Source organism: Oncorhynchus masou, chromosome 23 (genome assembly GCF_036934945.1).
Source record: "Oncorhynchus masou masou isolate Uvic2021 chromosome 23, UVic_Omas_1.1, whole genome shotgun sequence".
NCBI classification, from domain to species: Eukaryota; Metazoa; Chordata; class Actinopteri; order Salmoniformes; family Salmonidae; genus Oncorhynchus; species Oncorhynchus masou.
Window position 1 is genome coordinate 63,509,223 of NC_088234.1, and position 18,578 is coordinate 63,527,800.

Below are 18,578 nucleotides of genomic sequence, written 5' to 3' on the forward strand. Positions count from 1 at the left end.
AATAAACAGGGAGTACCAGATCAATGTGGAGCTATAAACAGGGAGTGCCAGTACCAGATCAATGTGGAGCTATATACAGGGAGTACCGGTACGAGATCAATGTGGAGCTATATACAGAGAGTACCAGTAGCAGATCAATGTGGAGCTATATACAGGGAGTACCAGATCAATGTGGAGCTATGTACAGGGAGTACCAGTACCAGATCAATATGGAATTATATACAGGGAGTACCAGTACCAGATCAATGGGGAGCTATAAACAGGGAGTACCAGATCAATGTGGAGCTATATACAGGGAGTACCAGTACCAGATCAATGTGGAGCTATTTACAGGGAGTACCAGTACCAGATCAATGTGGAGCTATATACAGGGAGTACCAGATCAATGTTGAGCTATAAACAGGGTGTACCAGTACCAGATCAGTGTGGAGCTATATACAGGGAGTACCAGTACCAGTTCATTGTGGAGCTATATACAGGGAGTACCAGTACCAGATCAATGTGGTACAATAAACAGGGAGTACCAGATCAATGTGGAGCTATAAACAGGGAGTGCCAGTACCAGATCAATGTGGAGCTATATACAGGGAGTACCAGATCAATGTGGAGCTATATACAGGGAGTACCAGATCAATGTGGAGCTATAAACAGGGAGTACCAGTACCAGATCAATGTGGAGCTATAAACAGGGAGTACCAGTACCAGATCAATGTGGAGCTATAAACAGGGAGTACCAGTACCAGATCAATGTGGAGCTATAAACAGGGAGTACCAGTACCAGATCAATGTGGAGCTATATACAGGGAGTACCAGTACCAGATCAATGTGGAGCTATAAACAGGGAGTACTCGTACCAGATCAATGTGGAGCTATAAACAGGGAGTACCAGTACCAGATCAATGTGGAGCTATATACAGGGAGTGCCAGTACCAGATCAATGTGGAGCTATAAACAGGGAGTACTCGTACCAGATCAATGTGGAGCTATATACAGGGAGTACCAGATTAATGTGGAGCTATATACAGGGAGTACCAGTACCAGATCAATGTGGAGCTATAAACAGGGAGTACCAGATCAATGTGGAGCTATTAACAGGGAGGACTAGTACCATATCAATATGGAGCTATAAACAGGGGGTACCAGTACCAGATCAATGTGGAGCTATAAACAGGGAGTACCAGTACCAGATCGATGTGGAGCTATAAACAGGGAGTACCAGTACCAGATCAATGTGGAGCTATATTCAGGGAGTACCAGTACCAGATCAATGTGGACATATATACAGGGAGTACCAGATCAATGTGGAGCTATAAACAGGGAGTACCAGTACCAGATCAATGTGGAGTTATATATAGGGAGTACCAGATCAATGTGGAGCTATATACAGGGAGGACCAGATCAATGTGGAGCTATATACAGGGAGTACCAGTACCAGATCAATGTGGAGCTATATACAGGGAGTACCAGTACCAAATCAATGTGGAGCTATATACAGGGAGTACCAGTACCAGATCAATGTGGAGCTATATACAGGGAGTACCAGTACCAGATCAACGTGGAGCTATAAACAGGGAGTACCAGTACCAGATCAATGTGGAGCTATATACAGGGAGTGCCAGTACCAGATCAATGTGGAGCTATAAACAGGGAGTACTCGTACCAGATCAATGTGGAGCTATATACAGGGAGTACCAGATTAATGTGGAGCTATATACAGGGAGTGCCAGTACCAGATCAATGTGGAGCTATATACAGGGAGTACCAGTACCAGATCAACGTGGAGCTATATACAGGGAGTACCAGTACCAAATCAATGTGGAGCTATATACAGGGAGTACCAGTACCAGATCAATGTGGAGCTATATACAGGGAGTACCAGTACCAGATCAACGTGGAGCTATAAACAGGGAGTACCAGTACCAGATCAATGTGGAGCTATATACAGGGAGTGCCAGTACCAGATCAATGTGGAGCTATAAACAGGGAGTACTCGTACCAGATCAATGTGGAGCTATATACAGGGAGTACCAGATTAATGTGGAGCTATATACAGGGAGTACCAGTACCAGATCAATGTGGAGCTATAAACAGGGAGTACCAGATCAATGTGGAGCTATTAACAGGGAGGACTAGTACCATATCAATATGGAGCTATAAACAGGGGGTACCAGTACCAGATCAATGTGGAGCTATAAACAGGGAGTACCAGTACCAGATCGATGTGGAGCTATAAACAGGGAGTACCAGTACCAGATCAATGTGGAGCTATATACAGGGAGTACCAGTACCAGATCAATGTGGTACAATAAACAGGGAGTACCAGATCAATGTGGAGCTATAAACAGGGAGTGCCAGTACCAGATCAATGTGGAGCTATAAACAGGGAGTACTAGTACCAGATCAATGTGGAGCAATAAACAGGGAGTACCAGATCAATGTGGAGCTATAAACAGGGAGTGCCAGTACCAGATCAATGTGGAGCTATATACAGGGAGTACCGGTACGAGATCAATGTGGAGCTATATACAGAGAGTACCAGTAGCAGATCAATGTGGAGCTATATACAGGGAGTACCAGATCAATGTGGAGCTATGTACAGGGAGTACCAGTACCAGATCAATATGGAATTATATACAGGGAGTACCAGTACCAGATCAATGGGGAGCTATAAACAGGGAGTACCAGATCAATGTGGAGCTATATACAGGGAGTACCAGTACCAGATCAATGTGGAGCTATTTACAGGGAGTACCAGTACCAGATCAATGTGGAGCTATATACAGGGAGTACCAGATCAATGTTGAGCTATAAACAGGGTGTACCAGTACCAGATCAGTGTGGAGCTATATACAGGGAGTACCAGTACCAGTTCATTGTGGAGCTATATACAGGGAGTACCAGTACCAGATCAATGTGGTACAATAAACAGGGAGTACCAGATCAATGTGGAGCTATAAACAGGGAGTGCCAGTACCAGATCAATGTGGAGCTATAAACAGGGAGTGCCAGTACCAGATCAATGTGGAGCTATATACAGGGAGTACCAGATCAATGTGGAGCTATATACAGGGAGTACCAGTACCAGATCAATGTGGAGCTATAAACAGGGAGTACCAGATCAATGTGGAGCTATAAACAGGGAGTACCAGTACCAGATCAATGTGGAGCTATAAACAGGGAGTACCAGTACCAGATCAATGTGGAGCTATAAACAGGGAGTACCAGTACCAGATCAATGTGGAGCTATAAACAGGGAGTACCAGTACCAGATCAATGTGGAGCTATATACAGGGAGTACCAGTACCAGATCAATGTGGAGCTATAAACAGGGAGTACTCGTACCAGATCAATGTGGAGCTATAAACAGGGAGTACCAGTACCAGATCAATGTGGAGCTATATACAGGGAGTGCCAGTACCAGATCAATGTGGAGCTATAAACAGGGAGTACTCGTACCAGATCAATGTGGAGCTATATACAGGGAGTACCAGATTAATGTGGAGCTATATACAGGGAGTACCAGTACCAGATCAATGTGGAGCTATAAACAGGGAGTACCAGATCAATGTGGAGCTATATACAGGGAGTACCAGTACCAGATCAATGTGGAGCTATAAACAGGGAGTACCAGATCAATGTGGAGCTATTAACAGGGAGGACTAGTACCATATCAATATGGAGCTATAAACAGGGGGTACCAGTACCAGATCAATGTGGAGCTATAAACAGGGAGTACCAGTACCAGATCGATGTGGAGCTATAAACAGGGAGTACCAGTACCAGATCAATGTGGAGCTATATTCAGGGAGTACCAGTACCAGATCAATGTGGACATATATACAGGGAGTACCAGATCAATGTGGAGCTATAAACAGGGAGTACCAGTACCAGATCAATGTGGAGTTATATATAGGGAGTACCAGATCAATGTGGAGCTATATACAGGGAGGACCAGATCAATGTGGAGCTATATACAGGGAGTACCAGTACCAGATCAATGTGGAGCTATATACAGGGAGTACCAGTACCAAATCAATGTGGAGCTATATACAGGGAGTACCAGTACCAGATCAATGTGGAGCTATATACAGGGAGTACCAGTACCAGATCAACGTGGAGCTATAAACAGGGAGTACCAGTACCAGATCAATGTGCAGAGATAAGAAGTTTTTGAGGTAGATATGTACATGAAGGTAGGGTAAAGTGACTCGGCATCAGGATAGATAATAATAAGGTATTTGAGGTAAATATGTACAGTGGGGCAAAAAAGTATTTAGTCAGCCACCAATTGTGCAAGTTCTCCCACTTAAAAAGATGAGAGAGGCTTGTAATTTTCATCATAGGTACACCTCAACTATGACAGACAAAATTAGACAAAAAATCCAGAAAATCACATTGTAGAATTTTTAATGAATTTATTTGTAAATTATGTTGGAAAATAAGTTTATCTCAATACTTTGTTATATACCCTTTTTTGGCAATGACAGAGGTCAAACGTTTTCTGTAAGTCTTCACAAGGTTTTCACGTACTGTTGCTGGTATTTTGGCCCATTCCTCCATGCAGATCTCATCTTGAGCAGTGATGTTTCGGGGCTGTTGCTGGGCAACATGGACTTTCAACTCCCTCCAAAGATTTTCTATGGGGTTGAGATCTGGAGACTGGCTAGGCCACTCCAGGACCTTGAAATGCTTCTTACGAAGCCACTCCTTCGTTGCCGGTGGTGTGTTTGGGATTATTGTCATGCTGAAAGACCCAGCCACGTTTCATATTCAATGCCCTTGCTGATGGAAGGAGGTTTTAACTCAAAATCTCACGATACATGGCCCCATTCATTCTTTCCTTTACACGGATCAGTCGTCCTGGTCCCTTTGCAGAAAAACAGCCCCAAAGCATGATGTTTCCACCCCCATGCTTCACAGTAGGTATGGTGTTCTTTGGATGCAACTCAGCATTCTTTGTCCTCCAAACACGACGGGTTGAGTTTTTACCAAAAAGTTATATTTTGGTTTCATCTGACCATATGACATTCTCCCAATCTTCTTCTGGATCATCTAAATGCTCTCCAGCAAACTTCAGATGGGCCTGGACATGTACTGGCTTAAGCAGGATTTGAGTCCCTGGCGGCGTAGTGTGTTACTGATGGTAGGCTTCATTACTTTGGTCCCAGCTCTCTGCAGGTCATTCACTAGGTCCCCCCGTGTGGTTCTGGGATTTTTGCTCACCGTTCTTGTGATCATTTTGACCACACGGGGTGAGATCTTGCGTGGAGCCCCAGATCGAGGGAGATTATCAGTGGTCTTGTATGGCTTCCATTTCCTAATAATTGCTCCCACAGTTGATTTCTTCAAACCAAGCTGCTTACCTATTGCAGATTCAGTCTTCCCAGCCTGGTGCAGGTCTACAATTTTGTTTCTGGTGTCCTTTGACAGCTCTTTGGTCTTGGCCATAGTGGAGTTTGGAGTGTGACTGTTTGAGGTTGTGGACAGGTGTCTTTTATACTGATAACAAGTTCAAACAGGTGCCATTAATACAGGTAACGAGTGGAGGACAGAGGAGCCTCTTAAAGAATAAGTTGCAGGTCTGTGAGAGCCAGAAATCTTGCTTGTTTGTAGGTGACCAAATATTTATTTTCTGGATTTTTTTCTCATTTTGTCTGTCATGGTTGAGGTTTACCTATGATGAAAATTACAGGCCTCTCTCATCTTTTTAAGTGGGAGAACTTGCACAATTCATGGCTGACTAAATACTTTTTTTGCCCCACTGTACATGAAGGCAGGGTAAAGTGACTTGGCATCAGGATAGATAATAATAAGGTATTTGAGGTAGATATGTACATGAAGGCAGGGTAAAGTGACTAGGCATCAGGATAGATAATAATAAGGTATTTGAGGTAGATATGTACATGAAGGCAGGGTAAAGTGACTAGGCATCAGGATAGTTAATAATAAGGTATTTGAGGTAGATATGTACATGAAGGCAGGGTAAAGTGACTAGGCAAAAGGATAGTTAATAATAAGAGTAAAATAAAGAACAGTAAAGTGATGAGTGTAAAAGTGATGACTGTACAAGTGATGAGGGGAAACAGTGATGAGTGTAAAAGTGATGAGGGGAAACAGTGATGAGGGGAAACAGTGATGAGGGTAAACAGTGATGAGTGTACAAGTGATGGGGAAACGGTGATGAGGGGAAACAGCGATGAGGGGAAACATTGATGAGTGTACAAGTGATGAGGGGGAAACGGTGATGATGGGAAACAGTGATGAGGGGAAACAGTATGAGGGAAAACAGTGATGAGGGGAAACAGTGAGGAGGGGAAACGGTGATGAGGGGAAACAGTGATGAGGGGAAACAGTGATGAGTGTACAAGTGATGAGGGGAAACAGTGATGAGTGTACAAGTGATGAGGGGGAAACAGTGATGAGGGGAAACACTGATGAGTGTACAAGTGATGAGGGGGAAACGGTGATAAGGGGAAACAGTGATGAGGGGAAACAGTATGAGGGGGAACAGTGATGAGGGGAAACAGTGATGAGGGGAAATGGTGATGAGGGGAAACAGTGATGAGGGGAAACAGTGACGAGGGGAAACAGTGATGAGTGTACAAGTGATGAGGGGGAAACGGTGATGAGTAGAAACAGTGATGAGGGGAAACGGTGATGAGGGGAAACAGTGATGAGTGTACAAGTGATCAGGGGAAACAGTGATGAGTGTACAAGTGATGAGGGGGAAACGGTGATGAGTGGAAAACGTGCTGAGGGGAAACAGTATGAGGGGAAACAGTGCTGAAGGGAAACAGTGCTGAGGGGAAATGGTGATGAGGGGAAACAGTGATGAGGGGAAACAGTGATGAGTGTACAAGTGATGAGGGGAAACAGTGATGAGTGTAAAAGTGATGAGGGGAAACAGTGCTGAGGGGAAACAGTGATGAGTGTACAAGTGATGAGGGGAAACAGTGATGAGGGGAAACAGTGATGAGTGTACAAGTGATGAGGGGAAACGGTGATGAGGGGAAACAGTGATGAGGGGAAACAGCGATGAGTGTACAAGTGATGAGGGGAAATGGTGATGAGGGGAAACAGTGATGAGGGGAAACAGTGATGAGTGTACAAGTGATGAGGGGAAACTGTGATGAGGGGAAACAGTAATGAGGGGAGACAGTGATGAGTGTACAAGTGATGAGGGGAAACGGTGATGAGGGGAAACAGTGATGAGTGTACAAGTGATGAGGGGATACAGTGATGACTGTTCAAGTGATGAGGGGAAACAGTGATGAGGGGAACAGTGATGAGGGGAAACAGTGATTAGTGTACAAGTGATGAGGGGAAACAGTGATGAGTGTACAAGTGATGAGGGGAAACAGTATGAGGGGAAACAGTGATGAGGGGAAACAGTGATGAGTGTACAAGTGATGAGGGGAAACAGTGATGAGTGTACAAGTAATGAGGGGAAACAGTGATGAGGGGAAACAGTGATGAGGGGAAACAGTGATGAGTGTACAAGTGATGAGGGGAAACAGTGATGAGTGTACAAGTGATGAGGGGAAACAGTGATGAGGGGAAACAGTATGAGGGGAAACAGTGATGAGGGGAAACAGTGATGAGGGGAAACAGTGATGAGGGGAAACAGTGAGGAAGGGAATCAGTGGTAGCAGTGTTTGAACCTGTAACCCTGTAATGATAGGACAATGGTTACAGAGTGTAGTATGGATGCAGTACTTACGCCTTACTGTAGTTGAGAATGAAGTCCACTCCTTTCTCGCTGTCAAACTGGATGTCTCTGGGAAGCTCCTTGTGTGTGTTGGCATCTATACTCATAGGAAACCCAGGCTGCCACTCACTCCATCTATACACAGCAGGACATCACAGAATCACTAGCACGTTCAGCAGCACTACTGAATTAGGACTACACTACATAACACTGTGCACAGATATTTTACTGTTAGGCTACACTTTATAAAGTCAGTGCACTGGATACTAGAAAACATTGACTAGTTCAATACATTGAATACATGTATTTGTCTAACGCATCTTGGTGATGCAGATGTGTGCTACACCATAAACCCAGCTCTTGCCTGTAGGTTTTCCGTCTGCTCTCCAGCTCTTTACGTCGGTGCTGCTTCTCCAGTCTGGTCTTGTCATCCTTTGGCAACCGTGCTTAAAAAAAAGTGAAAACCCGTAATGAAGATGTTTCTGGATTGACTTATGTGTTCCTTAAGATAAGGAGAGGAGACAGTTTAATGACAGACAGACAGACAGACAGACAGACAGACAGACAGACAGACAGGCAGGCAGGCAGGCAGGCAGGCAGGCAGACAGACAGACAGGCAGACAGACAGACAGACAGACAGACAGACAGACAGACAGACAGACAGACAGACAGACAGACAGACAGACAGACAGGACAGACAGATGTGACCGACCAACAGACAGACAGGACAGACAGACAGACAGACAGACAGACAGACAGACAGACAGACAGACAGACAGATGTGACCGACCAACAGACAGACAGGTACCTCTGCCGTCCCTGAGGACCACCTCCTTGTCGTCCACCAGCCAGCGGAAGCAGGGGAACTCTACGTAGTCTCCAGAGGGAGTCTTCACTGTGATGTACTTACAGTACCAGTCATCATGAACCCAGTACTTATTCTTCTCTACCTTCACCAGCTCCATCTCTCCCAGGTTCTCCCCCACCGTCACATCATACGAGTCCACCTGAGGATGAACAACCAGGTTTAGAACGATTGAGCTTGCTCTCATCCTGTGTAGAGTAAACATAATGGGCTAATTCCCGGACCCAGATTCAGCCTAACCTGAGGATGGACAACCAGGTTTAGAACGATTGAGCTTGCTCTCATCCTGTGTAGAGTAAACATAATGGGCTAATTCCCGGACCCAGATTCAGCCTAACCTGAGGACGGACAATAGTCATTACCAGGTAATCACTGTTACGGAAAGTGATTAAAATAATGACTTATACTGAACAAGGTTTGTTGGGATCCCCATAGCTGTTAATTTTGCACCAGGTTGTCTTTCTGGCGTCCAGATACAACAGTCAGAAAGAGACAGCATGAGGTTGATACGAGCTCATGAGTCACTGATGGTTAGTGCAGTAGAGGAAGTCTACAGCCGATGCATCCTGAACTAAAGGGTACAACTGGATCTAGTGAACAAGATTCAGACACTGGTGAAGCTTTTAATGCCAGAATGAGTTGACAATTTTGATCAGATAGGGAAGCTTTTTATTGAACTTCCATGTGGTGTTCATGGGCCATGAGGTCACGAGCAGGTCACTCATCAGCTATTGGCTGTAGAAGACGTTTGTCAATAGGCCTTATGTTGTTATTTTGCTTCCTTAGAGTGAAAGAGCAGAGACTTGAATTTAGTAATCTGATTCCTTTAGACCACCCTCATACAAAGTAGCAGCGATGGTGGTGATGGCGCCTCCAGGACTCACTCTGCACCGGGACGTAACCCTTTTATCTAGTACTGTACTGTGCAGTGGTAAAGGCAAGTTTCTACAGGACAATCAATGTAAAGAGATTTGAGCGCCTTAAAAAATGCATTATATAATCCAATCCATTGTATTTCCAGGTGACACCCAGGTAAATAGCCATGTGTAAATGGAACGAATCACGGTAGTCTCTTTACTTCATCTCTATGGATTACTCCCCTTGACTCATATTGGAACACAATTTCAGGCACCATTTATTTAACAGAATAGAGCTCATCAAGTTTATGTGTAACCTCACTGACTGACGGAGTGGTTCCTCTTTTCTCAGCTTGCAGTGTGAACCTGATGACCGATGTTTCTACAGGGCTGGGCTTGATCTTGCAACACATTCTGTGGCATATCTTACATTGGGGAACAGTAAAATAAAAACATTATGCTGAAACAGGAATGGGCCTTCCCCATACTGTTGCCACAAAGTTGGAAGCACAGAATTGTCTAGAATGTCATTGTGTATATACAGTTGTCTGAAGTTTACATACACTTAGGTTGGAGTCATTAAAACTCGTTTTTCAACCACTCTACACATTTCTTGTTAACAAACTATAGTTTTGGCAAGTTGGTTAGGACATCTACTGTGCATGACACAAGTCATTTTTCCAACTATTGTTTACAGACAGATTATTTCACTTATAATTCACTGTATCACAATTCCAGTGGGTCAGACATTTACATACACTACGTTGACTGTGCCTTTAAACAGCTTGGAAAATTCCAGAAAATTATGTCATGGCTTTAGAAGCTTCTGATAAGCTAATTGACATCATTTGAATCAATTGTACCTGTGGATGTATTTCAAGGCCTACCTTCAAACCCAGTGCCTCTTTTCTTGACATCACGGGACAATCAAAAGAAATCAGCCAAGACATCAGAAAAAAAATTGTAGACCTCCACAAGTCTGGTTCATCATTGGGAGCAATTTCCAAACGTACCACATTCATCTGTACGAAAAATAGTATGCAAGTATAAACACCATGGGACCACGCAGCCGTCATACCGCTCAGGAAGGAGGCACGTTCTGTCTCGTAGAGATGAATGTACTTTGGTGCGAAAAGTGCAAATCAATCCCAGAACAACAACAAAGGACCTTGTGGAGATGCTCGAGGAAACTGGTTCAAAAGTATCTACATTCATAGTAAAACGAGTCTTATATCGACATAACCTGAAAGGCCACTCAGCAAGGAAGAAGCCACTGCTCCAAAACCACCATAAAAAAACAGTCTCTGGTTTGCAACTGCACATGGGGACAAAGATCATACTTTTTGGAGAAATGTCCTCTGGTCTGATGAAACAAAAATAGAACTGTTTGGCCATAATGACCATCGTTACGCTTGGAGGAAAAATGGGGAGGCTTGCAAGCCGAAGAACACAATCTCAACTGTGAAGCACGGGGGTGGCAGCATCATGTTGTGGGGGTGCTTTGCTGCAGGAGGGACTGGTGCACTTCACAAAATAGATGGTATCATGAGGGTGGAAAATTATATATATATCCAATATATGTGGATATATTGAAGCAACATCTCAAGACATCAGTCAGGAAGTTAAAGATTGGTCGCCAATGGGTCTTCCAAATGGACAATGATCCCAAGCATACTTCCAAAGTTGTGGCAAAATGGCTTAAGGACAACAAAGTCAAGGTATTGGAGTGGCCATCACAAAGCCCTAACCTCAATCCCATAGAATATTTGTGGGCAGAACTGAAAAAGCGTGTGCGAGCAAGGAGGCCTACAAAGGGACTTTCCCCCAACTGTTGTGTTGTCTGTGTGCCAGTCAATGTGTCTCTGTGATCTTGTCAAGATAAGATGGATTTGATATATGCCTGTTGATATGGAGGATTTGTTTATGTTATGAGTTTGAGAAAAGAGCATAGTTTAGGAGACAAAGCTGAACGATAAATTATGCCAATGCTGTCTGGCTATGTGTGTCTTTGCTATAAAGGATCTCAGTTGCAATGTGTAAGGGACTCTCAGAGAATTCATTGATAGACACTGAATTGATCTGAGAGTCACAGGGTTGTGATGGAGCTCATATAATTAAAGATGGACTTTGTGATAACTAACTTTGACTTGTGTGTGGTTTGCTCTCATGATTTGGTAAATACAGGAAATTTCCACGACAGTTGCCACAATGTTGGAAGCACAGAATTGTCTAGAATGTCATTGTATGCTGTAGAGTTAAGATGTCCCTTCATTGGATTTAGAGGGCCTAGCCCAAATTATGACAAAATGCCCCAGACCATTATTCCTCCTCCACCAAACTTTACAGTTGGCAATGTGCATTGGGGCAGGTAGGGTTCTCATGGCATCCACAAGATTCATCACTCCAGAGAATGTTTCCACTGCTCTAGAGTCTAATGGAGGCAAGCTTTACACGACTCTAGCCGACTCTTGGCATTTGGATCTTGGTAGAGAGTATTGCAACCGAGGACAGGCGATTTGTATGCGCTGCAGCACTCTGCGGTCCCGTTCTGTGAGCATGTGTGGCCTACCACTTTGCGGTTGAGCCGTTGTTGCACCTGGACGTTTCGACTTCACAATAACAGCACTTACAGTTGACCGGGGCAGCTCTACAAGGGCACAAATTTGACGAACTGACTTGTTGGAAAGGTGGCATCCTATGATTGTGCCCCGTTGAAAGTCACTGAGCTCTTCATTAAGGCCATTCTACTGCCAATGTTTGTCTATTGAAATTGCATGGCGGTGTGCTCGATTTTATACACCTGTCAGCAATGGGTGTGGTTGAAATAGCCGAATCCACTAATGCGAAGGGGTGTCCACATACTTTTGAATATATAGTGTACATAATTGTCTACACAACTAGTAATCAGTCATCCTAAAGAGCACAATCAATTCCTTTCTTTTGAAGTTTAGTCTTCAGGACAAATACCAGAGGAAGCTTTCTACTAAGTACATATCCGGTCTCAAGTCTGATGAAGGTACAATATTTCTAATGATTGTCATTAACAAGGTCAACTCTGTCTTTCAAGTAATGCACACACTGTGAAACCTTCAATCTCACTCTAACACGAACTCTGGTTAGTGAGCACGACAGACAAAACCCTAACCACACAAGCCACTGTAACTCAACTCACCGCCCCTCTCTCAAAGTCATTGTAGAGTGGTTTGTCCAGTAAAGTCCTCTCACTGCAGCCCTCTGTTCCCACCAGGGTGATGTATATGTAGTCATCAGTCCCTGCAAACCACTGGCTCCCTGTAGCCACCGTCACTATGTAGGATGGCATGGTGGTAAACACACACAGAATAGACAGGAGATATCCACTGGTTAACTCTATGATCACCTACTACAAGTGTGTTGGTTGTTCACTTTGAGAGAGTCTGGACCAAATTCGAGTTCCCCTTTCTGCTCATGAATATACGTAGACCTCTCTCTGTCTCTGTCTCTCTCTCTCTGTCTCTCTGTCTCTCTCTCTCTCTCTCTCTCTCTCTCTCTCTCTCTCTCTCTCTCTCTCTCTCTCTCTCTCATAAACAACCCCTAATGTACTGTCACCACACATGCAATGTAAAAGCATTTAAACAACGAGGCAGAGGCAGAGGCATGTGATAATGTTTCATGTGGGCTGGTGTTCTGTTTGACCCCACCCCTGTATCATGCCTGAAGATCATCTTCTATTCACATTATCTCTCTCCCCCCTTCTCTCTCTCTCTCCCCCCTCCTCTCTCTCTCCACCTTCTCTCTCTCTCCCCCCTTCTTTCTCTCTCCCCCCTCCTCTCTCTCTCACCCCCCTCCTCTCTCTCTCCCCCTCCTCTCTCTCTCCCCCTTCTCTCTCTCTCTCACCCCCTCCTCTCTCTCTCACCCCCTCCTCTCTCTCTCCCCCCCTCTCTCTCTCTCTCCCCTCCTCTCTCTCTCCCCCTTCTCTCTCTCTCCCCCTCCTCTCTCTCACCCCCTCCTCTCTCTCTCTCCCCCCTTCTCTCTCTCTCCTCTCTCTCTCTCCCCCTTATTTCTCTCTCCCCCTCCTCTCTCTGCCCCCTTCTCTCTCCCCCTTCTCTCTCTTCCCTCCTCTCTCTCTCTCTCTCTCTCTCCCCCCCCCTTATTTCTCTCTCCCTCTCTCTCCCCTCCTCTCTCTCTCCCCTCCTCTCTCTCTCCCCTCCTTTCTCTCTCTCCCCCCTTCTCTCTCTCTCCCCTCCTCTCTCTCTTTCTCCCCCTTATTTCTCTCTCCCTCTCTCTCCCCTCCTCTCTCTCTCCCCTCCTCTCTCTCTCCCCTCCTTTCTCTCTCTCCCCCTTCTCTCTCTCTCCCCTCCTCTCTCTCTTTCTCCCCCTTATTTCTCTCTCCCTCTCTCTCTCTCTCTCTCAGAAGAACAACATTCCAGGTGTAAATTGTTGGTGGGGCTTCTATCCCATGATGTATTTTCCTCAATTGTATTGAGGTCCCCGGATTTCACTGCTATATTAAATGATTGGAGTTACGACATAGTCAAATAATTTAAGTTTAATTCTAATTGGCAGTTAATTTATATAGGGTCTTCCTAATAGCTAAATATGCTCTGCATGTTTTATCTGTTAGAGACATTATGGCCATGTCAAACTGCTCAGTATAACTTCTAGTCAGACCAAGGTAAATATAGTTGTGTGGTGGTGTGGTTCAGGGTTTTTCCTCCTCGGGTGAAATGGAATCTACTTTCTTGATTCCATTTCCGCTACAAGACCATGGTGCTTGCCTACGGAGCTGTGAGGGGAACGGCACCGCAGTACCTCCAGGCTCTGATCAGGCCCTACACCCAAACAAGGGCACTGCGTTCATCCACCTCTGGCCTGCTCGCCTCCCTACCACTGAGGAAGTACAGTTCCCGCTCAGCCCAGTCAAAACTGTTCGCTGCTCTGGCCCCCCAATGGTGGAACAAACTCCCTCACGACGCCAGGACAGCGGAGTCAATCACCACCTTCCGGAGACACCTGAAACCCCACCTCTTCAAGGAATACCTAGGATAGGATAAGTAATCCTTCTCACCCCCCCCCTTAAATGATTTAGATGCACTATTGTAAAGTGGCTGTTCCACTGGATGTCAGAAGGTGAATTCACCAATTTGTAAGTCGCTCTGGATAAGAGCGTCTGCTAAATGACTTAAATGTATGTAAATGTTGAGAATGGTATCTATACTGATCAAAAATATAAACGCAACATGCAACAATTTTTCAATGATTTTACTGATTTAAAGTTAATATAAATAAATCAGTCAATTGAAATCAATTCTTTAGGCCCTAATCTATGGATTTCACATGACTGGGAAGGGGCACAGTCATGGGTGGGCCTGGGATTTCAACGATTTTTTCCCCCAGAAAAGGTCTTCATTCCGACAGAAATATTCCTCAGTATCATCAGCTGTCAGTGTGGCTGGTCTCAGATGATACCAAAGATGAAGAAGCCGGAAGAGGAGGTTCTGGGCTGGCATTGTAACACGTGGTCATGGTAACACGTGGTCATGGTAACACGTGGTCTGCAGTTGTGAGGCCGGTTGAAAGTACAGCCAAATTGTCTGAAATGACTCTGGAGGTGGTTTATGGTAGAGAAATCAACAAATTCTCTGGCAACAGCTCAGTCGGCATGCCAATTGATTTTTGTGCATATGTAACATTTCTGGGATCTTTTATTTCAGCTCATGAAACCTTGGACCAACACTTTACATGTTGCGTTTATATTTTTGTTCAGTACATATTCTTCTTTCTCTTGAGAAATCACAGGCAGTCTTGAAGCAATATTTTGTTGAAGTTGTACTTAACCATAGGTCTAGGATCAGTTTACTCTATCCCCAACCCTAACACTCAACATTAGGAGGACGAAACAATAACTGGCAACTTTCTTCCTATTTCATAAGGAAACATCACAATTTATTTTAGCAAACAGTGGTCGTTGGCACTTTTGTGGTCAGTGGCACCTGTGAGTATCTTAAATAACCCCCCCCCTAATTTTTTTTGTATAAGCACTGACTTTGCTGATAACTACTTTGAGGGAAAATGTACTTTCTATGAATGTGATATGTGGTTGTCTCACCCAGCTATCTGAAGATGAATGCACTAACTGTAGTTCACTCTGGATATGAGCATCTGCTAAATGACAAAAATGTAAATATAATGGTTCCTGGCACTTAAAAAATCTGTATTTAATCTTATTTAACTAGGTAAGTCAAGTATACACTTAGTATACAAAACATTAAGAATACCTGATGTTTCCATGACAGACTAACCAGGCAAAAGCTATGATGTCACTTGTTAAATCCACTTCAATCAGTGTAGATGAAGGGGAGGAGACAGGTTAAATAATCATTTTTAAGCCTTGAGACAATTGAGACATGGGTTATGTATCTTTGCCATTCAGAGGGTGAATGGGCAAGACAAAATATTTAAGTGCCTTTGAACGGGGTATGGTAGTAGGTGCCAGGCGCACCGGTTTGAGTGTGTCAAGAACACCAACACTGCTGGGTTTTTCATGCTCAACAGTTTCTCGTGCATATCAAGAATGGTCCACCACCCAAAGGATATCCACCTAACTTGACAACTGTGGCCAGCATCCCTGTGGAACGCTTTCAACACCTTGAAGAGTCCATGACCCGACGAATTGAGGCTGTTCTAAGGGTAAAAGTGGGTGCAAATCAATATTAGGAAAGTGTTCCTCATGTTTTGTACACTAAGTATAAGTATATAATCAAGCTGTGGCCAAAGACAGAATCCAGAGGCAGAAGATTGTTGCGACATTATGCCCTACCCAAGACAAAGAGGACTCTGCGAGTAAGTACTTATTAAAGCTTCAGAAAGTTACAAAAGTTGTAGACATAAGATAAAACAAATCCACTTCCTCTCCCCATCGAAGTGCCTACTTCTTTTGTTTGATGAGAACATCACTGTCACGTTGGTTTCTTTACATTACATTATTTGGTTTCCAAATCATTGAGCAGTGTAGACCTGTATAGGTCAGCTCACTATTCTGTGGATGCACCCACACAATCCAACACACTCACGACCACTGGGGTTCCAATAGAAACTTCCCAGGTCAAAATTCAAACAAATATCAGTACTTACACTTGACAGGGTTTATTTTCCTAATGCTCCCATTGTACCAATACTAATGGGGGTAAATGGGTACATGCCATTTAGTAATATGTTATACAGTATATACTGTAGGAGGAGCGAAACAGTGTTCTAGGAAATGCCGCTGTGTTTCAAAACGATTCAAGGAAACGGGTCTAATAGGGACTCCCTAAAAACACGGCACTTCGATACAAATTACTTTCGTAGCATTTTCGCTAACACTAGTCTTTTTCCTAACCTTAAGTTAAATCTCCTAACCTGCTACAAGAAGTCGTAGCTGTATTGAAGTGGCGTGTTTTTAGGGAGTTCCAGATCTAACATAGCCTGGTCCCAGAACTGATTGTGTCGTCTTGCCAATACAGCATTACCATAGGAGACAGCAGTTTGAAGACCAGGTTGAATATAGGAGGGGAAACAGGGTTCAAGGGGCAGAGACAATGAATGCTCAGAAGGGTTGAGAGCAGGGCCTAGATTAACAACACTTTAAGAAATGTTTTCCTTAACTATAGACTTATAGAGAAAGTTAAGCAAAGTTGCTATTCCTCAAAAAGGTTATTGGAAATATTATTTCTTATGTTTCTCCTGAAGCCAAAAGTAAAGCAATTCGATTCTTGAAAATATAGCTTGTCCTTGGAAATGCTAAACCCTTGTCTTAAACTTGGGTAGTGTGAAAATAAGCCAATGAAAGCAATTGAACATGTTTTCATCTCCAGTGAATACTCAGAAAGGTAGAGCGTAGCTCTCTAGCCATCCATTAATAGTCTACACATATTTAGCAGTCAAATCACGAGGTGACATCAGACAACAGTGGGCAGTGTAGCCTGGTATCAAGAAAATATATGCAAATATGGATTCCAAGTATTTCACTGCAGGGTACAGAAGGATGTACTAATTTAGTTCCATAGTGAAGCAGGACTGTATGTGGTTTGGTTTGGGGGGGGGGGTCCAGCTTTCAAAAACTCAGTCCGGCTTTCAACTTACTCTTGAGTAGAAAGCACAAGGTGCCATTTCGAAATTGGGTCGTGCATCTTCAGTATTCCTCTTGTCATGTCAGTTATTGCATATCTTAGAGAGCTATTTATAACAGAAATGTCCAGATCAACTAGCCCATATCAGCTAATGTTTTTTTAGCCCATAGAGTTTGTTGTAATGTTTGAGTCACTCAAATATCACATGAAGACTGACATTACAAAATTTTGAAGAATTGCGGGAAATAAAGCGTAAATATGCTAAATGTTCTCTCCGGCAACAAGAGGGGTGTGAACAGTTTGTGTCATAAACAGTGTTCGTGCCAATAGAAATAGACGGGGGGCGCGAGATGTTCCCCAATGCTGGAAGGACGGCTTGAGTGAAAACGTTTGAGAACCCTAGAAAATCATCTAAAGTCTTGTGTTGATTGGATTGGCAGATGGTCTCATAAAACCATACCCTAAGCAAAAGCAGTGAATAGGGTCTGGGATTAAAGACTCTTTGTTCCTGGGAGGGTCCTCTTCAACTCTCCCAACAGACATGCCAGAAGGTCACTGAAAGATGAGTGGAATCTGTGTGGGTAGCTGGACAGGTAGGATGACTGACAGTGAAGGTGAACAGGTGGTCACGTGTCAGGTGACAGGAATGGATGAGACTGAGGCAGGAATTCCTTTAACCATAAAGTGGTATATTTACTGAGTCGTCTGTGGACATTTCCACCTGACCTAATTAAAGCGCCCCTGGCCCAGCTGAGTAAATGGCAATGAATTAAAGGATTATTCCACCAACTCCATGGGCCTTTTCTACAGTCATGATTCTAAACCAAAAGTTTGCAGGCAAGACCTTTGCAGTAGTTTTAGTGAAGGCAGTTGAAGCAAACTAGTTACTTGTGAAAATAACCTCAGTGATCTCCATCTATCTAGCTACTAGTTTGTGTCCGGGGGAAGTGATGTGAGCAACCAGCAGATAAGGCATTGACCAAGTTCCTCTATGCCAAACTGAGGTTAAATTACGTACAGAAGTGTTAAGCCGGAACAATGGCACATTAACGGAAGCA

The 18,578-nt window shown here is 44.0% G+C and overlaps 1 protein-coding gene across 1 annotated transcript in view; it reads right to left on the reverse strand.

Annotated features, from left to right (window-relative positions):
- The window catches only part of LOC135511177 (polyunsaturated fatty acid 5-lipoxygenase-like), a 34,685-nt gene extending 21,728 nt beyond the window's left edge, over positions 1-12,957 (reverse strand). Inside the window, exons 1-4 of the mRNA XM_064932782.1 lie at positions 12,603-12,957; positions 8,517-8,715; positions 8,073-8,154; positions 7,721-7,843 (exon numbers count right to left, since the gene is read on the reverse strand). Coding sequence (XP_064788854.1) covers positions 7,721-7,843; positions 8,073-8,154; positions 8,517-8,715; positions 12,603-12,752 — 554 coding nt within the window. The 5' untranslated portion in view covers positions 12,753-12,957. The remainder of the gene's footprint in view (positions 1-7,720; positions 7,844-8,072; positions 8,155-8,516; positions 8,716-12,602) is intronic.
- Positions 12,958-18,578: the final 5,621 nt, after the last annotated feature.